The sequence below is a fragment of the Lissotriton vulgaris genome, chromosome 3_1, assembly GCF_964263255.1.
Source record: "Lissotriton vulgaris chromosome 3_1, aLisVul1.2, whole genome shotgun sequence".
In the NCBI taxonomy this organism is placed as follows: Eukaryota; Metazoa; Chordata; class Amphibia; order Caudata; family Salamandridae; genus Lissotriton; species Lissotriton vulgaris.
Window position 1 is genome coordinate 105,571,076 of NC_141689.1, and position 25,702 is coordinate 105,596,777.

At 44.8% G+C, this 25,702-nt stretch overlaps 1 protein-coding gene across 1 annotated transcript in view; it reads left to right on the forward strand.

Moving 5' to 3' along the window:
- LOC147726040 (CD209 antigen-like protein C) overlaps positions 1-20,042 on the forward strand; it is a 435,480-nt gene extending 415,438 nt beyond the window's left edge. Inside the window, exon 7 of the mRNA XM_086960157.1 lies at positions 17,435-20,042. Within this exon, the coding sequence (XP_086816283.1) occupies positions 17,435-17,570 (136 nt within the window). The 3' untranslated portion in view covers positions 17,571-20,042. The remainder of the gene's footprint in view (positions 1-17,434) is intronic.
- The last annotated feature ends 5,660 nt before the right edge of the window (positions 20,043-25,702 follow it).

A 25,702-nucleotide genomic window follows, 5' to 3' on the forward strand; every position in this document is an offset into this window, starting at 1 on the left:
GTTAGCTGCCCGCCAGGCTGAACGCGCATGGAGGCGCTCCTACTGCCTAACTTTAAAAGCTCACTACTCGCTTTTGCTCAACGCATATATTAGGGCAATCCTCTCAGCCAAGACTGATTACTTCTCTGATAAAATACTCTCATCGGGAAACCAGTCTAGAGAAATTGTCTCTACCGTTCATGAGCTGGCCCTGTCAGACAGAACCTCCCTAAAACCTTCCCCTTCCCAAGCCCTCTGCGACTCCCTAAACAACTATTTTGTGGAAAAAATCGAAGCCATTAAGGCCAACATAGCCCCCCTCCCCCACTCCCCCCGGCCCCTGAACCCCCTCCCAATAGGTTTCATCTAGACCACATCCCTCAACTGACTAGAGAGACGTTATCTTCCCTAGCGGTGAGAGTCAAATCAGGCTCCCCTTTAGATGTTTGCCCAGCGCCCATCCTGAGAGAAATATTTCGGGCTTGCCCTCCTCCTCCCTTGGCATTCCTGAACGATGCACTCGGGAATGGTACAGTCCCAAAGCTTCACAAATCAGCCATAATCATCCCCCTTCTAAAAAAACCCGGTGCTGACCCTGCTTCCCTGACTAACTATCGTCCTATTTCCCTTCTCCCTTACTTGGGAAAAATCCTGGAATGCCACGTCGCCTCTGTCCTCAGTTCCTTTGTGGAGGGCAGTGGCTACCTGGCCTCCTGTCAGGCTGGATTTCGCCCCCGCCACTCTACCGAGAAGGTCGTGGTTTCGGTCCTGGACAGCCTCAGGGAGGGAATGGATGGGGGCCGTCCTCAGGCTCTGGTCCTCCTAGATTTGTCCGCTGCCTTTGACACGGTTGATCATTCCATCCTCCTCACCCGTGTCAGGGCAGCGGGCATCAGGGGGCCTCCCCTGGCTTGGCTCACCTCCTTCCTGAGGGACCATACCCAGGCCGTCCATCTTGAAGGGTTCTCTTCTCCCCCACGTAAGGTGCACTGCGGTGTCCCCCAAGGTTCCTCCCTCTCTCCTCTTCTATTTAATCTTTATATTTCCCCCCTTATTTCTGCTCTACAATAACTGGAAGTCACTGTCTTCAATTATGCAGATGACCTCCAGTTGATCTTCAACCTCTCACACTCTCCTGAATCTATCTCTAATTTCCAATCAATCATGATCTTCATCAGGGACTGGATGAATTTTACTCACCTCAAACTCAACCCAGACAAAACTGAGCTGGTTTTGACCGGTGGTGCATCCAGTCCCTGGACTTCTATGTCTTGGCCCCCTTCACTTGGTTCCCCCCCTTCACCTTCTCATTCTGTCAAAACACTCGTGATCACGTTAAACCAAAACCTTACTTTGCACTCTCAGATCAGTATGGTGGTGTCTTTCTGCTTCTTCACTCTTAAATTTCTAGATTCTTCTCCCTTCCCACTCTCAAACTCATCATGATGGCAATGGTTCTATCACGGCTGGACTACGGTAACATCCTGTACAACGGCGTTCCGGCTTATGCTCTCCGACGCCTACAGCTGGTTCAGAACCAAGTAGCCCGTCTCATTTATGGTCTCCCTAAATTCCATCAGGCTACCCCTGTATTGAAGAACTTGCACTGTTGCCCATTAGGGAGAGGGCCCTTTTCAAACTGGGCTGTACTGTGTTCCAGGCCCGAGCTGGAACTGCCCCAGCCTTCATAAACTCGGCAATCTCCAGCTACACACCAGTCAGAGAGCTCCGCTCCTCCTCCCAGTCCCTTCTTTCCGTCCTTCGTTTCAGGAAGAGGAGGATGGGGGGGGGGTGAAGTTTGCGGTCCTTGACCCCGCTTTCTGGAACTCCCTCCCTCTCAATATCTGATCCATCCCACTTTACCCTGATTTCCGTAAGGCCTTAAAATCCCATCTCTTTCTGAAAGCGTTTCCAGCCTAGTTCTCTCACAGCTGCAACCTGGGTTCTAAAGTCCTCAGCGCCAAGAAACCGCTAGGTAAAAGCACGCTTTATAAGTGTTTTTAAATTCAAAATTCAAATTGCTTCTGTGGGTGGAACAACCAGAGCTGCAAGCCCACCAGCAACATTTGATTTACAAGCCCTTGGCACACATGTTGCACTGTACTGGGGTCTGACAAGTAAATCAAATAACCCAATCCTGGAGTCACTAAACAATACATCAATTTAACATAGGGAGCACTTGCACTGTGACATAGAATAGCAGTGGCACAGTGCCCAAAGCATCTAAAACCAGCAAACAGATCAATAACAGAGGAGGCAATCAGTAATAAAATGGAAGCTAGACTCACGCCAATGGTACCAGGTCTAACACGGTCAAAATGTCGATTCTTCCAAAGATACTTTATCTATTTCAGACGTGACCCACACATATACCGGAACACCAGATTCAGAGCCTCCAGCGCGCACTCACTGCGTTTATATGGGGAGGAAATAAGCTGCACTTCTCTAACAAAATACTCATGTTACCGCAGGACAGGCGAGGGTTGGCTTGCCCCAACCTGTTTGAATACTATTGGGCATCACATCTCCCCTTCATTTTGGAGTGGATGGCATGGGAGAGTGAAAACGTCTTGTTCCATATGGACAGGGCTGTGACTTGTCATCCCATTTGGGACCTTGTGTGGCTCTCACAGGAAGCCTGCTCTCGTAGTGCCTATATCGCGGTATCTACTAAGACGGTGCTTGAGATTTCTGACAAGTTAGCAATACGCAGAGGTCTCACATCCTTCCTGTCCCCCCACACCTTCATTGCCCACAACTCTCACTTCCCGCCAGCTTCTCACCCGCCTTACTTTACAGACTGGAGGGAAGGGGGATGTCGGACAATTCGGGACCATTTGCTGGGGGACACCTTCATAACGTTCGAACAATGTAAATGGAATTTCCAGCTATCAGAGGGGGCTAGATTCCAATACATCCAACTTCGACACTGGGTTCACTCGTCTTGTCTGGCACGGGCAGCCACCTGGCCCTTTACCCCATTTGAGCGGCTAGTCCGCTCCTTTGACAACTCTAGGGGGCTAATCTCTTGTACATACCAAGTCCTTCAACACTCACTGCGAACTGCTCCGCATCCGTATCAGCTGCGTTGGCAGTCGGTCTCAGACACTGACATCACACTCACACAATGGGAACAATTGTGGCTCGATATCCCGAAGGTCTTCCGTAGCATAACCCAGCGGGAATCCGCATATAAGGTTATGACTAAATGGTGCTATACCCCTCACCGGCTACATACAATGTTTCCCACCTCGTCACCCTTATGCTGGCGGTGTATCAATGCTCCGGGGGACTTTCTGCATATTTGGTAGACGTGCCCACTCTTGACCAATCACTGGAAGGAGGTTCTCAGCCACATTAGACAGGTAATAGTGTATCCATTGACTGGAAATCCGCTTGCGCTCATCCTGGGCCCCCGCCCCGTGTACCTGCATGCCATGACTTGTCCTGACTGGCAGCCTCCACATGCTTGGGGCTGCCAAGCAAATCATTGCTCTTTACTGAAAAAAGGCTGAAACGCCACCCATCAACCTCTGGGTCACCCATCTGTGGCATATGATGGCCTTGGAGCTACTCATGGCGCGCTTGAAGCTACAGCATACTAAATTCCCCAAACTATGGCAGCCGCTTGTGGACTACTTCTGCTGACTACAGCATGCTCAAATTCAACCCCAGAGGCTACGGGCTTTGCGCCTCTTTGAAGTTGCTGTCTACCATCAGATGCTGATAGCCTGTGGAGGCCCACTGAGGGACCTACACAAACCCATCCCTGGGCGGCGCTTACACACCTGACCCTGGACGCTCCTACCCCTCCTCTGACGTAGACGACCCTGGCCTTTATCTGCATGAAGCTAGCGATCGCCCTGAACCTGGCTGACATAACATCTGCAGCACCTCTGGAACCAGGCAGCGGTGGATTCCCCCCTCCTCGCTGTATCTCTCACGCACATCTCACCCCTTTCCCCCTCCCACCCGTTTACTTTCTGCTCTCTCCGTCTTTCTCTCTCTATATATATCTTCTTGGTTCACGCAATGGTTGTAATGTTCTTAATTGAAATTGTGATCCCCATGAGCAGATGGACACAATATGTCCCTTTGGCCAAAGTCTGCTGGGCTAGGGTTTCGCTTTGATCTATGGTAATTAAGCTGATGCTCCACGACTACTCAAACATCATGATCACAACTACAAGAGGCCCAAACTCGCTACTGTGTCCCTTCTTACAACAATCATTCAGCATTGCATGTAATGTCTCTGACCCCAGCTTCACTGTGCGTAGTTGAGGACACTAATTGACACTGTGTATTGGCCTTTGCATATGGGCTTGGCAGGGATGGAAAGTCGACAGATGACGGAATACGTATAATTAAATCAATAATACCTATTCACCCCTGCCTCACCCTACCCCGCCTCACCGTGCTTACCTGAGCTTGCTGCCACTGAATAGTTGGCAATGATGAGGAGGACCAAGTTCTATCAAATTTTGTCAAGTGGGGGTCCTTATGCCTAAAACATTTTGACAGGTGGGTCTCTTCATCAAAACGTTTGAAGTCATCCGCTCTAGGGAATGGCAGCCGGGAAACCTGCAATGCTCATGAACACTGTGTGGGGATTTTTGCTCTCCTGTTGAAATTCCGAGTACTGATGCTTTTGTGTGGACGGCACACCTAGTCCTTTCTTCGTCTGGTGACAGTAGCTGCAGCATACTAATGGGCTGGCAGACAAAGCTTTACAAAACTAAAAATAAAGGTTATTTCAACTGCATTTGTGCATTATTTAGCAAACACTTACCAGGTGTGGAGAGGACTATAGGCACAAGACAGTCATAGTGTTATGTGTACATTCCGCGCCGCCCCTTAACATCATTTCCTATCAGTCTTGCAAGATGGTTTATTGTTTATGAAGGCAAATTCAAGTGGCCATCTTGGAAGTAGGTGGAAGTGATTTTAGCTGTTCTTAGTGGAGGCACTCCGTTACGGTCTGTTCTGTGCAAAAGTACATTTGAAAATGTGTGCCCTTAGGATATTATTATTCTAAGCCACAAAGGAGCATATTTACAATCCCCTATCGCCACCAGGACATCACTTTTAGTATTGTTTTAGTGACGATACGGTATTTGCCTTATTTACAAGCAAGCATTAAGCCACTTAACGCAGTTCAACACTGCCTTATAAATAAGTTAGCCTTTCAAGTATACTTAGGGTGAAAGGGAAAAGCATGGGTGTTGTGGTGGGCATTTCACTGCAAAACCCATTGATTTTGACGCCCCTCCACATTTACAAGGGTGGCGTAAGTATGGGGTAGCACCAAAATATAGACAAAAAAAAACCTGGAAAAAGAGACATAAATGTTTTATTTCTCCACATTTTCTGCTGTTTCTATTTGTGCTGCACGACATAGCACACATAGAAACAGCGAAACGCCAATGACGCATTGCAACTTCTATGTGTCTTGCATTTTACAGCACACATAGAAATTACAAAACCCATTGGTAATTGTTTATGTGCAAGAATGCACACTTTCCTGCACATAAACAATCTTTCCCTGCCACTTAGGTTCCCTTGAAAAATGGTGCAAGAGTGACTGCGTTGCTGCTAGGCAGCTGCAATTAGTGGAGCGATGGGTGAAATGCAGGGCTGCAACATATTCTTGTAAATACGGTGCAGTCCTGCATTACTAAAGTGGCATAGTGCGGCTTTAAGCCAACAAGGCTAATGCCGTGCTCCGTCACTTCATTGTGAATATGCCCCCAAGGGATCTTCTATTATAAGAAGTTTTTTTTATTCATATAGTGTTCAGATGGCAACAGCAGATATGAATCAAGCTCATCTAGGGAGGCATGGCCTGCAGGGTCACGCCTCGCTTCACCACATATCCTCTTAATACAAGAAATTTCTCTGAACACCCGCAGCATTTGCAGACAAAGAGCCATGGCCGATTGATAGGCGAAACCATAGGCACCCGACGAAGCACGCAAGGTGCTAGGACTCCTGTTGTGTCAGTGCTAGAGCCAAGAGGCAGGTCCAGGCACGGTGTGCACAGCATGGGTGAGGCGTACAATATGACCAACGCATAGCTATGGCAAATGCTCAAGAAGGGATCAGGACAGCAGCACACCTCGTAATGCTAAGTATTAGTGCAGGGTGCAAAAAATGCAGCATGTAGCAACACCAGCTAGAAGAGGAGGCGGTGGCAGTGGAAATTAGGACCCTGAATCCAGCCCGGGAGCGGTGAAGATTCGAGCCTGGCCACCAGTCAGAAGAGGTGAAGTGCGCAAGAGCGTGCGCTAGTTAGTATATCAGTAGAGACTGTAACCGCCATCAGTGGTCCCTCCAACACAGTCATTTACCGAGGTGAGTGCCAGAGTTGGTGGAGAGCGAGAGTGAATTAGCTAGCTAGCCTGGAGCAGTGGTAGCTACCATATGTGAGCCCTGCATTGCATCAACCAACTGAGAGGTCCGGGGACCGAGATGGTAACAGCGATTGCCTGGAAGACAGAAGGGAAACATGGAGGGGCAACTGCGTGGAGATAATGGAGGGGACGGTCTGATGCATCAGGCTGCAGCAACAGTAATCCTGGTTTGGCCCTGAGATCGTATAAATGATTGGCCGGTGATATGCACAAATACAGACAGTTGGAGGTAGAGATGCAAGGACACCCAACCTCTGAGGGTAGGTCTCTAGTCATAAGTGTCTAGTACATATGAACCTGTTCCAATTGGAAGATAGATAAGACCAGGGCGTACTGCCAAAGGGAGAGGCCTGCAACATATCACTGCAGTGAGGGTGCTCGGAACACACAACAACGAGTATTGGTCTGGTGAACTATGAGAGTACAGGACAGGCCTTTTGTATGGGGCTGACTGCCCGCGGGAGGACCGTGGTGGGACTGCCCTGCTGTTGGTGGACAACCGAGCTGGTTCTTCTTTACTGTGGAGTGAAGATAGAAGACTTGGAAAGGGGGCTAATCTAACTGCAGCTCTGGGACTCAGAAGCTGGGAAACCTGCCACAATAAGCCTACAGCACCATACATGTGGTGCTGGATCTGCACCTGGAGTTGCTTATGTCTGAGCTCCTGCACGCAGACATTGCACAGTGGGCTGTGTACCTTGCTATAATATACCAATGTATTCTGCTGAGTACACCGAGCTAATTGGAGTGAGTTGGAGTATCTAGCCCAGCTAATGGGCTGTACTAAATGATCCGGGTCAATGGCCTCATTGCAGGCTGAAGCCCTGGTAGACGCAGACCAAACGCAATCATCAACACAGCTGTACCCCACAGACGATCGATCAGATGTAATCCTGAATGCCATAGAGCGATCCAGGGAGCCGATGGAATCCAAACTAGATAAAGTTGTGCCAGACCTCACAATGTTGCATGCGGACCACAGGAAACTGAGGGATTGCATCACTGTTGCAGAGCAAGATATCATGGAACAGAAGCCTGCCACTTCCTGGAGAAGCAACAAAATGCACATGAGGCCCAAATACGATATCTTGATGATAGAGTGGAAGACGCGGAGGGTAGCTACAGGAGTAATAATTTAAACCGGATTGGACTGCCGAAGGGAACGGAAGGTCAGGACGCTGTAACTTTCATGGAACAGTGACTTAAAAACATACTACCCTGTAGTGTAGTTCATATATTCCCAATAGGCCCAGCTCATTGGAAAAATAAATCCTGTAGTTTAGACGTGGGACTGAGGTCGACTAGGTCTCTACCGAATCTATTAGACTTAATTGTGAGTGCCAGCTAGCTCAGAGGTCACTAGAAACTTTCTCGAATTCACAAGAAAGGATTTGTTTCTGGCAACCGCTTAAACAAGACAACTTTGTTTCCCAAGAATAAGAAATCAATCTCTAGAGTCGCGGTAACAATAGATAACTATTTTACTAAGTCAATTGTGCATGCTTCGTTTCACCAGAGGTGCTGAGAAAATAGAGAGACGGGCATGTTCAATAAAAAGTATTTATTGAACGGTCGTCTTTCTCAAGCATAAGAAATGTACAGCTACAATTGTAATACTGGGTATAAAGTGCAGGGCATTTAATACGAAAAGTATTAAAAAGTAGTACTGTAAATGCATGATATGGTTTCTAACCCATAAGTTGCCTAAAACATATAAAATACATACAGTAATAAAATAATGACTAAAAGTACTCAACTGGTGCTACTAAAATACGCCTACCCGGGTGTACCTAACCTAAGTCTAGTACAAGGTAAGAAGTAAGTGAGGAGTAGCCTAAGTTTAGTATTTCGCTGCCAAGGATCTATCCAAGAATTCTCTAAGGGTCTAATCAGCTCCGTACCTTGGTTTTAGAATGAAGGAGGTCTTGTATCTCTATCTCAGGACTCGTTTCCCAGCAACCCACAAGGGTATCCTGGAAACACTGGAGCTGGATTTCTCAGCAGGAGAAAAGACAGAGTCTCTCAGTGCGTCAGTTGGAGGGTCGGCTTCCTTCGGCACTTGCTGCTGCAGGGCGTCGGGCAAGTAGATAGTCAATCTGCTCCAAACCACTGTGTGTTTGTCTGGGCAAATGTAGTCATATTTATACTTTGAAGGTGCCGAGTTTGACGTATGATTGGACTTAATAGCGTCATCAAAGACTCTGTTCTTTGAAAACTCCATGATTTCCTAGATAAGTTAGTATTCAGGCGAGGGGAAGTCCCTAGCTGGTGAAGGCGGGTTTTTCTAAGAAATCGTTGTTGATTCTTGGAACTTAGTAGAAGTAGCTATGCCGTATTTGGGATGCATTGGCTTAGTCAAAATATGGTAATGATTTCTATGCCTATGTTAGGATCGGGTAATTTATTCCTATATAAGGGCATGAATCGGGAAAACTACACTAAGGTCCTAGATTCATTTACAACACCCACTCCATGATTTTAAGTTCAATTAAACTAAACGTATAAGCACTGAACATATCTAAGGTTAGTGTTTACAATCCCACCCAAAATACAAAACACAATTTGCATTTGAAAAGGCTTGTTTACATGAAACTATTATACATTTGTAAAAGAAAAAAACATACAGTTCTCAACAGTCTAGCTGCCCTCGTCGATTGGTCCAGCTTCCCTGGCTCTCCTTTAGTTAATCCTAGTGCTGTGACCTTGTTTGTTGCAGAGATTCCTCTTTTCATACACTTGTGTTTGTTCCACAGATTCCGCTTTTCACACACGTGTGTATAATTATGCCCGATCATCAAGATTATGTGTTTCATGTTAGATGTCTGTTTTGGCCGCCATTTTAAGGTCAGGCGGGGCGGACTGCAGACCTATTGTACAGTTTCCTGTTCTCTCCTCAGCGTGGCGGTGGCGGCGGCGGGGGGGGGGGGGAGGATGGGCGTAGGGGGAGCTGCGCTGCAGCAGCGCCGGTGCCTGTACCTCAGATCGCTCCGCACCTCCTCTCTGCTGTGCTCTGTCCCTGGTCCCGGTCCTTGGTCCCGGAGACGCCGTCCCAGCTCACCATCGGCATGGACCTCGCTCGCTTCGTCCTGAGAGCCCTCCGCTCTCTGCCCGCTCCGCCAACAGCCTCCAACGTGACAGGCGATGTCGTCTCTGCCCCGCGTCCTCCCAGCCCAGCACCCCTCTCAGCTTGGGGGTCGGAAGACTGCGAGGATGTCACGTCTCCTTACGAGGTATTGTGATATCGTGAATATCCTTTCGGTTCCCGTGTCCTGGGTCGACGGTCCTGACGGTCCTGGGCTGCAGAGGGGGATATGTAGGGATTTATGCCAGATTTGGCGATCCCAGATCCCGGAGCTCTCGCCTAGGGCTACTGGTCAGCGGCCATCTTGTACATACAATATGAAAATTCAGGAAAAGTTGCATGGAGACAATGCAAATCTAAGTGAAGCATTGGAATAAGCAAACGTATTGAACATACTGTGGAGTGTATTAAAGTAATGAAGCAACCTAGTTCAAAAGAGGAGGTGGAAGAGATTATCATGGGTGATGAGAAGGATGACACAATATTAGAAGTAAAATAGAAAGTCACGAAAACCCAATGTAGAGGGAGTGAAAACCAAGTGCTATAGATGTGGTAATAGCCTCAACTGTCCAGCCAGATAATGAATAGGTAAAAAATTTAATAAAAGAGGCCATTACGCTAAGTACATGCTGTAGGAAGTGATGAAGATATCAGAGAAAATTCATTTTTCAAATTGAATCGAGAGAACCTTTGACACAAAATGCATATCCTATGAGTAAAGTATCATTAGATGGTGATTAAGTCACTGTATATATTCAGATTCTTGTTCACTATACACATTTATTGAAAAAAAAACTGGTTTGAAGAGAAATTTGATAAAAAGGGGTTTAACTTAATAAATTCTGATTTCAACCCCAGTGGTTACAACAAAGATCCTCTTCCTTTAGTAGGAATAACTTCAATGATAATTCATTTAGAAGAATGTTCTACAGTAAAAAAGGTTTATGTTACTACACGAGGATCCAATTTATTAGGTTGGAATCATCAAAGAGATTTGGGAATAAAATGAGATACCAACAATCCAGAATTTATTGTGTGAAAGGTCAAACACAGAGTTAGAAATATGTGATGAATTCTTGAAACTGTTTCAGGAGAATTTGGGAAGAATAAGGTGTTTTCAACACAAAATAAAAATAAAAAACAAGGCCTGCCCGGTTGTACATTAAGTAAGACACATCCCTCATCTTACCGAAGAACCATTAAAGAAAGAACTTCAGAAGTTGGAGGGACAATGGATAATTGAAATAATTAAAAGCTCAGATTGGCCTGCACCTATTGTAGTTACTAATAAGTCAATTACCAAAGGTGTCGTACTTTGTGTTGATCTCAATAATCTGAATTCAAATATCTAGATGGACCGGTTACATCTACAGTGAATTAATGAAATATTGAGCCTGAAGGAGAAGGGTAGATTTTTAGTGTAATAGATCTTTCGCAGCCATATTATCAACTGGAATTGCACACTAAGTCCAAATCTTATCACACCATTCGGGGTCTATTGATGCTGCAGAATGCCTTTTGGCCTTGCTTCCACTGCAGCAGTTTTTCAATGCATTATGCAGCAGATTTTGAGTGGAATAAAGAATGTTCTTGAGTTCCAAGATGATGTACTAATGTATGGAGATACTGAAGAAGAACATGACAACGTTTTAAGGTTGGTCTTTGGAAATATTAAAAAAGCAGGACTTAGTCTAAATTTAGACAATGTCAAATAGGGGTGAGTTCTGTTGATTACCAGAGAGACACCATTTCTAAAAAGAGCATTAGACCCAAGACTTGATTTAGTAGAAGCTGTGAAGGAGGCACCTTCACCCTATAATAAGGATGACTAAGATGTTTCCTATTTCTAGTAGAATATGTAGTTTTTTTATATACAGAGTTTTTTATATAGCACAAACTTGACCCAAAGGTATTGGGTATCGGAGCGCTTTACACAAGCACCAGTTGCTTTATATGAGGACACATTTATTGTTTGTTAGGCATGGGGAGATTAAGGGATTTGCCCAGAATCACAGGATATTCAGAGTCATTGTTGAGACTCGAACCTGGTTCCCCAGAATCAAGGTCGACCGCCTTAGCAGCTAGGCCAACTCCTTTTCCTAATGCATATCCAATACATAAAAAACTTTGCAAAGTAGCCCCATTACGTGAGTTAATGAAGAAGGTGCACATTATATCTGTAATAGTTAGTTACAAGACACTTTTGAGAATATAAAAGTTGCAATTAGTTCAGCACCTACTCTGGGTAATTTCGATTCTGTTGCCAGCACAAAGGGGTTGGGAGCCATTTTGAAGCAAGTAGTTTACAAAAAGAAACAAATAATGGCCTTTGTGTCACAGGCTATCAGAGGAGTGCAATTGAATTATTCCACAATTGAGAGAGAGGCCCTTGCATGCTTTTGTACCATTCTGCACTTTAAATATTACTTGTGGGGCCTTCCTTTCACTTACTGACCACAAACCTTCAACACACATTTATACCACCAAAGGTATTGAAAACACTATGCATAGAATATCTAAGTGGATGTTAGGTTTGGAGTGGTACAATTAACAGATGGAATATATCTCAGGAGGAAAAGATCTGGCGGCCGATTGTATTTGGAAAATCACAATAAAAAAACTCTACACAGGATGATGACAGTGTAAGTGCTGCTTTGGAAGAGTCCTTTGTAGGCATAATTAGAGAGTAATGGGAAATGGGATCCCAGGAAGATGAGGTACTAAATAAGTAAAGGAATAAATAATTTATCAATGGCCCAATAAAAAAAGATGGTTTACAAGAGGAGTTGCAAAACTTTTGGGTAGTCAGAGAAGGATTGAACATTGAAGGAAATCTGATAAAAAGGGGTGATAAGCTTGTGCCACCTAGGAAGATGTGGGACGGAATAGCAGACTTAGCACATGAGGAGCCTAACTAAGAGTAAGGCCAGGGCCCAGTTTTGGTTCCCTAGGATAAATACTCTCTTAGAGAATGAGGCAAAGAATTGTGCTGTGTTTGTTACCAAATCCAAAATTACGGGAAATTCACCCATGTGTCCGGTTGAAATTACGACTAAACCTTGGGAGAAATTAGCATTAGACATATGATCACTAAATACTCCACCTTGTATGGAAGGTATATGATCTTTTTTGATAGACTATCATTCGCACTGCATCATAACACGAGTGGTGCCAACAATTGTCAAGTCCTTTAGGCTAGTCCTGTCATGTATACCTCTTTTTACGTACATTGTCCCATCCATACGACAACAACGGATCTAAACAGTTGACCCTTTATCTAGTAGCTTGCTCCTGTCTCTTCTACACCAGGCTCTTAGTATTCTATCATAATCTCTGTACCTGACGTACATAATCATGTCCTCAGGAACGGCATAATTATTCTGTATAAGGGTCACCACTTTTTTCATCCTTGCCAGCTGCCCGCTGTGCATGACTCAAATTGTTTGGAAAAATACTCATAGTTGTTTTCAAAACATGTATTATTGTTTTCAAAACATTTCTATTCTTGAAGAAACCCTGGAGTGACCACTCTAATATATAAGACCCTTATTTCCCCCTGCAAATAAGAGGAAAATTCCTTCCAGGCTGACACGGGGTCCTGCAAGCTGAATCTTTGAAACACAGTGCTCTGACATTTTTTGTGGGGTGTCATCCTCGAAACAGATGGGGTCCTTCATTTGCTACCATCAGGTGAGGAGGATGGTTCTTCCCTAGGGGATTCTTGGCTACATTCATATATATCTATACACATATACATGCTACACCTACATAAGTAGGTGAGGTACATTTAGGCAAATTATGTAGGGTGCGCATTATAGGAGTATGCAAATGCTATTGTCTTATCTGAACTGCATATTTTCATCATCTTAGCACTATGGTAGAAATGTTTACCATTCTAGTATTTGCGATTTCTTTCGTATGCTTCTGTGTCCTGATTGTCACAGCAAATATGTTTTAAACAAGACTGCTTCTGGACTAATAAATACTTATTGAAATGTCTTAACCCCTATCCTGAGTATTTTCTGAGAATAAGCAGGCACGAGTGACTGAGCGAAAAGTACGGTACTGTTTTTCACGATCCCTGAGGAATCAGGGTTGTCATGTTCAGTGGTTGACTGAAACTAAGTACACCATTGTAAGATACAGGGGAATGATAGTGGCACTGTAGAGATAGCTGGTCTAACAGCTGACATATCCTGTGGGGGTGTCTGGAAGCAGATTGGACATCAAGTCCTCAGTTTAGGTCTTCCAAAACACGCAGTTACTGGAGATTCCTAGGAACTACACTACACCATTACAACCAAAATCATGAAGGATTTTCCTACTGATATATTTTGTATCAAAGGGGTAACAAGTATCCTTATTTCTGACAATGGGGTTTAATTTACCTCACAAGAGATGAAGGATTACCTGCAGAGCCTATCTATAACCCACCTTACCACAGCTCTGTATTGCCCAAGAGTTAACGGCATGGTGGAAAGAGTTAACAAGATGATGAAAGAGAATTTACAACTGGCCACCATAACAGGAGTACCACTAGAGAACTCCTCATGGGACATTCTATGGTCCTACCACACTACCCCTAATGTGATTACAAGGGTTTCTCCTTTTGTGTCACTTAAAGCAAGAGTACCAGGCACTAAACACAAACCCAACTGGTTGGGAGGAGGACAACCTGTATGTGTACAGACAGAGAACATTGGTGCAAGGGCACGACAACCCTTGAGAAATTATACACAATGATACAATTCAAAACACAGACCTCTTAAGAGGACTTGGAATGTTGGAGTTAAAGTTGTGGTACAACTTTCTGTATCACGTAGAAATGCACACAGACTATTTTCTATGTCTAGGTTTATACCGAAAGTACAGAAAAATGTTGTAGTGTTAGATGATGCCAGGCATGGATAGAATTGCAAGTTGCCCCAATGTTGGAGGCTGGAGTCAGAATGAAACAGTATTGAGAAAAGATAAAGAAGAGATAGAAAATACACCCAATTCCAGAAGGAATAAGATTGAACCAGGTTGACCTAAACACTATGGGGCTCATTTATGAGTCCTTGCGTCACTTTTGCCCCACTAATGTGTCACTTTTTGTGACGCACCAGCAGTGTAAAAAATGTGCCTTGTTGCGCCATATTTACAAAGTGATGCATCTAGGTAGATGCGTCACTTTGTAAACCCATGCGCTACATTATACCTGCGCCAGGTATAATGTATGCAGGGGGGGTGTTCCCACACAAGAAAGGGTAGTAGAAGTGACGCAGTGAAATCTATCAGATTTCACTGTGCCACTTCTAGGACGCAAATGCGTCAAAATCTTACGCCTGCCTCACAGCAGGCGTAAGACTGACACCTGCCCTTTCACATGGGGCTTGCCCCATGTGAAAGGACGCATTGCTGGAGTTGCGTCACTTTTGTGACACACTCCAGCAATGCGTCACTTTTGCGCCATACTGATACGTCAGAAATACTGACGTATCTGTAACTCCTTGCGACATGATGCGTCATACAGTAAATATGACGCATCAATCATGTCGCAAGAAGGGCGCACTGAGAGGTGACGCATCGCTGCTTTCACGCAGCGATGCGTCACTTTTCAAAAATGAGGCCCAATGTCACCACCTAAGCAGGTCAGGTCCTTGTTTTCCCCACATAAACAGTATAGGCCAATTTTCCCAATTCCGGGAAGTTAATTCCTAGGTTTCTATCGTCATCCTGTTGTTCGTGTATGGATGTTACATTTCAGCATAAGAGTTAGTAATGCTTAACCTATAACGTTTGTTTTGAATGACGGAAAGTGTTGTAATGTATGTTATTTCTTAAAATATTATGCAAATATAAAGGTCACCAAAATAACGTTCTTTTTCCAGTTACCCTCTTGATACTTTCCTCCTCTTTTCCCTTCCCTTTTCCACCCGGCGTCCATGCCCATGTCCCAACTGGAATGCCTTGCAGTGCACCTTAGAATCTTCAGGCTGCACTCTGGCATTTTTGAGAAGTGGACTTGGAGGTATCAGAACAAATAAACACTACTTTCCACAGTTGCCGTGTTTTGAAATTTCTAACATAGAATCTTTCCATGGACCCTATGCTACATTTATCTCTGTGCGTCGCTGCACTGCATCGATGTTTTCCATTTTCCCTAAATGTTTTTAAAGATTTTGGGCCTCATTTATGAGAAATGACGCATCGCTGCGTGAAAGCAGCGATGCGTCACTTCTCAGTGCGCCCTCCTTGCGACATACCTGATGCGTCATATTTAATGTATGACGCATCATGTCGCAAGGAGTTACAGATACGTCAGCATTTCTGACGTATCTGTAAGCGCAAAAGTGACACATTGCTGGAGTGTGTCACAAAGGTGACGCAACTCCAGCAATGCGTCATTTCACATGGGGCAAGCCCCATGTGAAAGGGCTTGAGTCAGTCTTACGCCTACTGTGAGGCAGGCGCAAGATTTTGACGCAACGGCGTCCTAAAAGTGACGCAGTGAAATCTCATAGATTTCACTTCATCACTTCTACGACCCTTCCTTGCGTCAATACACCCCCTTGCATACATTATACCTGGCGCAGGTATAATGTGGCGCAGGGGTTTACAAAGTAACGCATCTGCTTAGATGCGTCACTTTGTAAATAGTGCGCAACAGGAGGCATGTTTTACGCCACCGATACGCCACAAAAAAGTGACGCATCGGAAGAACAAAACTGTCGCAAGGCCTCATAAATGAGGCCCTTCGGGCCTCATTTATGAGAAATGACGCATCGCTGCGTGAAAGCAGTGATGCGTCACTTCTCAGTGCACACTCCTTGCGTCATGATTGATGCGTCATATTTATATTATGACGCATCATGTCGCAAGGAGTTACAGATATGTCAGTATTTCTGACATATCTGTAGGCTCAAAAGTGGCGCATTGCTGGAGTGTGTCACAAAAGTGATGCAACTCCAGCAATGTGTACTTTCACATGGGCAAGTCCCATGTTGTTAGTGCCTGCGCCAGTCTTACGCCTGCCATGAAGCAGGCGTAAGATTTTGACGCATTAGTGGCCAAGAAATGGCGCATTGAAATCATAGATTTCACTGCGTTACTTCCCTGGCGCAGGTATAATGTGGCGCAGGGGTTTACAAAGTGCCGCATCTACCTAGATGCGTCACTTTGTAAATATGGCGCAACAAGGTGCATTTTTTACACCACTGGTGCAGCACAAAAAGTGATACAACAGTGGCGTAAAAGTGACGCACAGCCTCATAAATGAGGGCCTCATTTATTAAAAGTGATGCATTGCTGCATGAAAACAGTGATGCGTCACTTTTCACTGCGCCCTCCTTGCAACACCAATGATGCGTCATATTTACAGTATGACGCATCATGGTGCAAGGAGTTACAGATACTTCAGTATTTCTGGCGTATCTATATGGCGCAAAAGTGACGCATTGCTGGGTGTGTGTCACAAAAGTGACTCAACTCCAGCCATGTGTCCTTTCACATGGGGTAAGCCCCATTCGAAAGGGCCTGCGTCAGTCTTGGCGCATTTGTGTCCTAGAAGTGGCGCAGTGAAATCTTATAGATTTCACTGCGTCACTTCTATGACCCTGTCTTGCGTCAGAACGCCCCACCTGCATACATTATACCTGGCGTAGGCATAATGAATCGCCGGGGATAACAAAGTAACGCATCTACCGTGATGCGTCACTTTGTAAACATGGTGCAACAAGGCGCATTTTTTATGCCACCGGTGCAAAAGTGACGCACCAGTGGCGTAAAAGTGACGCACAGCCTCATAAATGAGGCCCTTTGTTTTTAGAAATATTTTTAGCAACGAATTTATATGCAGCTGATTTTAGTGAAATTAACTCGTTATGAATATACAAAAGATCATTTGTAGGTCTTATTGTGGTGACACTATAACTACAACATTGTTCTGCTTTGACTGGTTTTATGGTTTTATTTTTTATAGATTTTGGGAAAAAGACCAACCCGATAACTGGAGGGGAGCGGAGGACTGTGGTCATTTAAGAGGAAATGGCGCCTGGAATGACGACGAATGCAAGCAGCAGTATAAATGGATTTGTAAAATGTCACTTACAGAATGACTTGTCAGAATATGTAATGCTTCTGCTTTGTTGTAGAGCTTTATTCGGAGCAGCCGCATTCCAGCAGCCACACAGATGTGCTGAATTTACTACATCTGCAAAGATTTGTGTCAATCGGAGAACATCTATTATAAAGTCACTCAGCCTTATCTTAACATCCCACTGTCTGATTTCAGGGGGCACTCATGATTTAAGGATTGTCCACCTTTGTTTCTTAATGCATGCATGAACTCAGAGAGATTCCTAGTTATATGATTGAACTTTAGACAGCTCGCAAGAAACAAAAGGTGCACAAACCATTATGATAATAATGCCATGGGCGGTATCATGATGGACTTTGTAGCACCTAGTGCTTATTTCTGTGTGTTAGCAGTGCGTAAAGTACATTTTTTGCCCGATATTTCTCCACATTAAGGCATGATTTTCAGAGAGTACAACTCAGAAACAGCAAGCAGAGTTGGCCTCTTTCTGTTTCTGAGCTGTGCTCTGTAAAGTGATGTGCTGACTTGGAGAAATCGTGGGCTACATGCACTCCCTTTACATAATGCAGGCGCATAAAACAGGCGTTACATCAAATACACAAAAGGTGATGAGATAATGGTTGTGTGACGGAATCCCGCATGCCTTTACAAAGCAGTCACTGCCCGACTGCGACATTACAAACGTATTACTTTACCACACAAGTCATTACAATGATTTGCTTTAGGGGGTGCTGGACTTTGGAATAGTACAACTTAGTAATCCAACTCTAGTTTACACAACAGTAGGGAAGGTGTTGGACTTAAAAATCTAACACCAGCACACCTATGCCCCCCTTAAAGCAAGCCCTTGCAACGACTTGCATGGTAAAGTAACGTGTGGTAATCACATTTTGGGTAATGACTGCGTTGTAATGGCAAGTTGTTGTGGTGACTGCGGGGTAAAGGATGTTTCCTTGGGATAATTCTTGCAATAAATCTAATCATTGGAAATAACTTGGGGTAATATTCCAACCCATCGTTCTTTTTGTCTGCAAATCAGTCTCGACCTTTCGCCAATAAGAACATTCCATCCCAAACTGCCAAGCCAGGTTCTCTTTAAACCATAAAACAAGCAACCCAAGACTGGTTGTGCCCCAATTCTCCTTTTTAGCGCCAGCCTCACAGAGGCATTATTTTTTGGCACACCTAGGTTAGTCGACTGGGCTTTGCCTTAAAACCATGGATGGTTGAATGGGAAGGATCCATCCCACTCATGGTACCCTGCCTTGATGAAAAACAATGCAAAGCAGCCCCAGCTCTAATTTACATTACTTTAGGGCTACTTTCCAGCACTTTCTAGCACTAATAAAGTTTTGCACTGGAAAGTAAATCCCAAATAAACATTTTGCGACAATTAACATCACTTTTTTCAAGCCAACTCAGCACAAAATATTTGTAAATCTACTCCATAGACTTCTAAATTACCTTTTACACATGAAGCATTGATCACTATTGCTCGCCAGACACAAGAAAACCTTTCATATAAATGGGTGGATGACCAGGGCCCAATCGCGGCCCATGAATAAACAAGGCACTATCTTACCCAAGAGAGATGGAAATTGAAGCTGGAATCACCTGGTGCAGGGCAACATACTGCACATAGTATATACTACACACACTCTGCTGTTCAAAATAATAACATTGACAACATCTGCCTCAGGGGGTGCAATCTGGTGGACACAGTACATACCACTTGATGGTCCTATCCCATTAATTAAGAATCTATGGTCCTGTCCCATTAGATAAGATTCTATACTCTTGTCTCAAGATCACCAACTTGTTTGTAAATCATTATGCTTTGATCTACAAGTGGTCGCGGGGTTCCTGTTCCATTGGTCAAAAATCATTGACAGGAGTATCGCCTGTCATAAATACTGTGTCCTAAATACTATTTTCCGAAATGTTGTCTCATTAGGTGTGGATGTCCTATTATTAAGTCTAATTGTAGACAATATTTAGGACACAATATTTATATCACACAATATACTGATACCAATATTCTAGTACCATAGTAAAATTATGCTTCTTAAAATGTTGGCATTCTCACCAAAAAATCATGTTGGAATTGTGCCTGGCAGGAGCATGGAGGGACATGAATAGAATTTGGGCTCATGAAGTGCAAAAGATCGCCTCATGTTTCACCAGCGACAGAGGCTACTGGCAGAAATAGTCATACATCTGGTCAGAGGCAGCCCAGGAAAATTTGGCCGAATATGTGGACGAGGGATTCTTCCTTACAGATTAAACTAACTGAACGGGCAAGACAGAGTGTCGGGCGAATACTTCATTTAAAAATACCTATCTTGCTTGAATAAGAGTATATGTAATTTTGCTAAATAGTGGCACAAAACATACCAAAATCCCAATACTGTAAAATCTGATCATATAGGGGTTTTGTTTGAATTAGGCTGATTGTAAAGAATCCTGAAATCAATAAAACGTTTTTCAAAAATAACGATTCTTTCTTCAACATGAAAACATTTAATTTATATGATGTGGTTATTTGTGTTTTATTATAAGCACTGTTTTTAAAACACCTCAAAGTTGGTGTTATTTCAGATGTCTGTCACAGTTCAGAAGAGGATCTAACATGATGCAACATTTTCATGTCTGATGCCCTGCTCATAAAGTGCCTTAGAGAGAGAGAAAGACACAATCAGTATGAAATGTACAGTAATATATGAAGGGGTTGTTTTTTTATTGGAAAGAGGTTTTTGCAGAGACCCTATTGTGCCCTGGTAGGATGAACACCAAACTAAAGGCACGTTTAAAACGCAGATGATATGAACAGAATAAAATATGCAAACATTTTATTGTATGAGGCGTGAACACATAAACTTGTTTTGCAGAGTGCAATGGTGCATAATATAGGCAAAAAGACAAAAGGACGTGTTAATGTAATGGTTCCTGTATTTCCATGCAAGTCATAATCATTATTTTTATCAGAATGTGCTGCATGTGGATATTGTGTTTCTTAATAAACCTATCTACTCTCTACAGTACTGCATTTCTTTGTGTCCTTGTGTGTTAATGTGTCATATTGTGAGCAATATCAACAAATTGAAATTGCAAAATAATTTTTTATATGAGGCATAGTTAGCATTTTCTTTACAGAAGTTTAACTTTCCTTTGTTACGTAATTTAAGCCCAGCTGCATAAAATAGCTCTAATTTGCCAGTTTTTTTTACATTTCTTTCATTTACTGAATAGTTTGCTGCAAATACATTTCAAAAGGACTTCTGAAGTGTGAGGGCCTTAAAAATAAGCACAATTGCTTTTTAAGTATTGCTCACTGTGAGGAAGTGTCTCTTTTTACATGGTAGTTTCCATTTATTTGTGGACTGATGTTACCGTTCTTTTTAAACTCTGCTGGCATGGCATGGCACTGCTGTGCAGTCCACAGTGTATGTGCTCTGACCCCTAAAACATGGTTAAATTCGCTAACTCCTAATTGGACATGTAACTTCCCAGTAAGACCATACTAGATGGCGCACGAAATACACCAAATTTAGGAAAGTCAGAGGACACCTCTAGACTGCAGAACACGTCATATCATCCTTTCATTAAGAGAAAATATTGTTACTTATAAATACCTTAACAGAACACATACACTCCAATAGTGTTCCAACACAGCTCTTTTTTTGGAGAAAAAGGCAATTAATAGCAGGCAAATAGCCCATAGGCTGCACAGATGAAAAAACATCACAGTACTAAAAAACTGGCACCTTGCCTTTAAGAATTCAAAGAACCTGGACTCCTTGCCTTTAAGACCTCCAGGAGCCGCTTGCTCCCATCATGCACGACAGGTGAGTTAGGTCAGGTTTTTTTCCAGCTCCTTCCGTGAGAATCCTGGAGCATTGAGCTTGTCAATGTATGATTATTCTAGTCAGACTATGGGCCAGATGTAGGTCGGCTAATACCGGTCGGTAACGGCCCAAAATCGGTAAAATCGGCCATTACCGAGCGGTATTGCGAGAATGAGATGTAGGTGCCCAAAAAAAACTGAATCGGTAAATTTCAAGCGGTAAAAATCCGACTCGGAAATAACCGATTCGATATCTAACGAGTCGGAATTCTCTGATCGGATGAATACCGACTCGGTATACACCGAATCGGAAAATAAGGAATCGGAAAACATGGCCATCGAGATGTAGGAAAGGGAAAAAATACCGAATTCATCCAAATTCGGTATTTCTGAGTCGGATTTTACCATGGACTGAAAGGTGGTGGTAACCATGTGGAAGCTATAAAAAGGCTCCCAAAATGCAACCCTCCAGTCAAGATGGCTGCACTCTGTGTAATAGCGAGGAGGCGAAGGCTACAGGCTGCAGGACTGAGGGTATGGCAAAGGGAGGAGCAGGTGTACAGGCAAAGGATCACTCTGTTCCAATTGACTGAGCCTGAGATACTCCAGAGGTACAGGCTGCACCCCAATACCATCATGGACTTAATAAGGGACCTCCACCCATACCTGGATCATCCAACACCCAGGGCCCACGCAATACCTCCCCATGTCCAGGTGCTGTGCAGCATACACCTGCTTGCCTCTGGTAGCTACCAGAGTGTGATAGCTGCAGTAGGAGGAGTATCCCAGAGCTGTCTGTCCCGATTCTTCCGGAAGTTCCTGGATGTCATGACTCAGAGAATGGGAGACTACATACAGTTCCCTGACACACCTGCGGAACTTGCCAATACTAAAACAGACTTCTATGGACTGGCTCACTTCCCACACGTGATAGGCTGCATTGATGGCACCCACATTCCCCTATGCCCACCTGCAGCCACGGAACACATATACAGAAACCGTAAGTCCACGCACTCCATCAACGTGCAGGTGATATGCAATGCAGGGAACATCATCACCGACATAGTAGCTAAATTTCCAGGGACCACACATGACTCCTACATATAACAGTGGAATATATAGACGGCTTCAGAATGGTGATTTTGGAGATGGTTATCTGCTAGGTAAATATGTAGCACACACCCTGAAATGTATTTCTGCTCCATGTGGAATGTGTATGAAACCCATGTACCTCTTGTTCTCTCCCAGGTGATAGTGCATATGCCCTGCGTTCCTTTGTGCTGACACCGTACCTGAACCCAACCAACAGAGCAGAAAGGTGATACAATGTTGCTCACAGGTCCACCCGCAATGTTGTGGAGAGAACCTTTGGACTCCTGAAGAGCAGGTTCCGTTGCCTCCACAAAAGTCGAGGTGCGCGACAGTACACCCCCCCTCCTGTGTTGCAAAATAATAGTGACCTGTGCCATATTGCACAATTTTGCAACCAAGGAAGGCACAGAGGTGGAGTTGACACATCGTGATAACATAGATGAGGACCAAGAACATGCTGATCCCCAGGCAACAGGGCCAGCCGCAGTAGATGGCAGATTGAGACAGAGTAAAATTACACAACGCTATTTCTAGGTAAAGTATGACACACACACAGGTATACTTCCAGACATGAGTAGTTTATTCTTCACTACTCCTTGATGGTCACAAGACTGTACGTGAATGTCACTGGCTGCACATACTCAGTTGCTCTCACTGTGTGCATCAGAGTCAGTTCCCTGCATAGTTCAGTTCTTGCGCCCTCGCACCACATTGCGGGACTTAGGTGCCTGTCCTTCAGGTTCCCTGATGGTGCCTGACTCACCATGGCTGTGCCTGCTGCTCCTGCGTACCTCCTGGACAGGTGTACTGGAGCCACTCCTGCTGGTTGACCCCTCAGTCTCCTCCACACCGGTGTCACCAGCATGACCTACGTTTGAGGTCAACATCTGCTCCATTGCAGAGGTAACTCTGCCCATGCCCCGGGTTAACTTAGTGCAGCAGTGCTCTATTGCCTCCTGCATAGCAATGGAGCATCTGCAGAGGAGAACTGTGTTGGCAGCAAACCTGTTCATGGCCTTGGTCTGGTCGCGCATGTACTGCTGTTCCCTTGCACGCTGAAGATGTTCCCTATCAAGCTTGTCCGAGAGGACCCCCATGTAGGTTGAAATGTCTGAGATCCCCTGTGCAATCAGGTCCATGCTACTAGCCATTTGGGTAATGCCCTTGTCCATGTTGGACATTGTTGCGCTCAAACCCGCGCACCTGGCGCTGCATGGCTTGCAGCGATTTGGCGTGCTGCCGTTGGACTTTCACCATTGTGCCCTCCAGCCCACAGAACACGCTCTCACCATCCTGGCCCGTCCCACCATCACGTGCCCTCCTGCCAAGGACAGTAGTGCGCGCAGAGCCAGCAGACATATTTGTTCTTGGCCTGTCAGGCACTGGCGCACTCTTCTGGGGGACAACTTCCTCATCCTCTGCATCAGAGGTCTGCATGATCCTCTGTGGGGGCTCTGCCTGGCTACTCTCCCCTACCGGCCTGGGCATATTTGTGAGGTCTGGGGACCCGAACAACAGAGGGGACATTGGGATTGGTGTAGTGGGTGGGTCTGGTGATGAGGGGTCCTGGGTAGTGTCGTCTCCACCTTCTCCTGCGCTGTGACGATGTTTCCTTTTTTCTTTCTCCCCTCTTTTAGATGGTGGTACCCTCTCCTCCTTCGGCGGTGCAGAACTGCGTGACGACTCTCCTGTGGAATGAAATTGACATAGTGTCAATGTTGTAGTTTGTCTGTGTGTTTTTCTTAATTAAATGTACTGCACACCTTTGCACAGTCCACATTGCTTGTTTGGGGATGTATGTGGCATGCCTTGATGAGTCATGTGTGCTGTACTTTGCTTCTGTGTGTACATGACTACGTCTACCAGGATGCATTGCTGCAAGTATTTCTGGCCTCTCCTGCTGTGTCATGTGTGTACACAGTGGTGTGCAGGGTTGGGATGGGTGGCGGTGCATGTGGGTACATGCCTCTTACCTTGTTTTTTGGCTGATTTCGCTGTGCTATCCAGGTCTCCAATCCCGTGGATGCATTCAGACTCCATGGTGGATGCAACTTGCTCCTCTATTGGTGTGAGTTTTGGGGCTTTGGCCCTGCCACCTCCTGTCAGACCGGCATCCTTCTTCTGTCCTGCTATCTTCTTCTTGGTGACTATACGCAGGTCATACCACTGTTTCTTGATGTCCTCAATGTCCCGGTGGGTGACTCCTATGGCATTCACTTTGCCCTGGATAGCTAGCCATATGTTACGCTTCACAGTCTCTGCAACATGCAGAGACTGCCTCCCAAATATTTGGCTGTAGTTGGTGACAATCTCATCCACAGTCACCTGTAGTTCCTCTTGGCTGAACTTCTGCTTCCTTTTCCTCTCAACAGCATCCTTCTGACCTTCCTGTGCCTCCATTCTCTCAGTCTGCTGGCCTGTGAATGCTGTGCTCCTCTCTCCTCTGCAGATTTGTTTGTACAGTTGGTTTCCACCTGCATGGGTGTGGCCACTCCCAGGTACTGGGGTGTGGTGCCTCTCTCTCATTGGTTGGATTCACAGGGCCTTGGCTGAGGTGGGTGTAGGCTCTCCCTGATTGGTTGACAGGCTCACATGGCAGATTTCAAACTCCCAAATCGGTATTTACCGAATCGGTAAAATCCGAGTCGGTGTAATCCGAGTCGGATTTTTCCGATTCGGTGATTCCCATTGATTCCTATGGGCAATGTGGGCCATGGGTTAGCTTGGGTTTCACCGATTCGGATCTTACCGACTCGGATAATTCCGATTCGGTAAATTACGATTTGGCTTACCGAGTCATACCGAGTCGGTAACTTTTAACGATTTTTTACCTACATACCATTTTCCGACTGGGGAATACCGATTCGGTGTGAGTCGGTATTTTCCATTCGGTAAATGGAAATTACCTACATCTGGCCCTATATCTCTAAACAACATTTTGTGGCTGCTTGCAACTTTTTCAGTTATTTACAAACGATTTTGAGAACTATTATCTGTCAGAAATACCAGCTTTAATTAACAAATGTCCCTCCTGTGGGAAGAAAATGGCCAAATCAGACCCACATTCTGTCTGTATTGTGTGCTTTCCATCTTCACACAATCCAGAGAAATGTTATTATTGCCAGCAATTCTTCAGAATAAAACTCTTTGTGACAGGGAGGAGATAAAGCTACATGCCTTACTGGAGAGAGAAAAAGGACCTTCAAAAAGTGGCT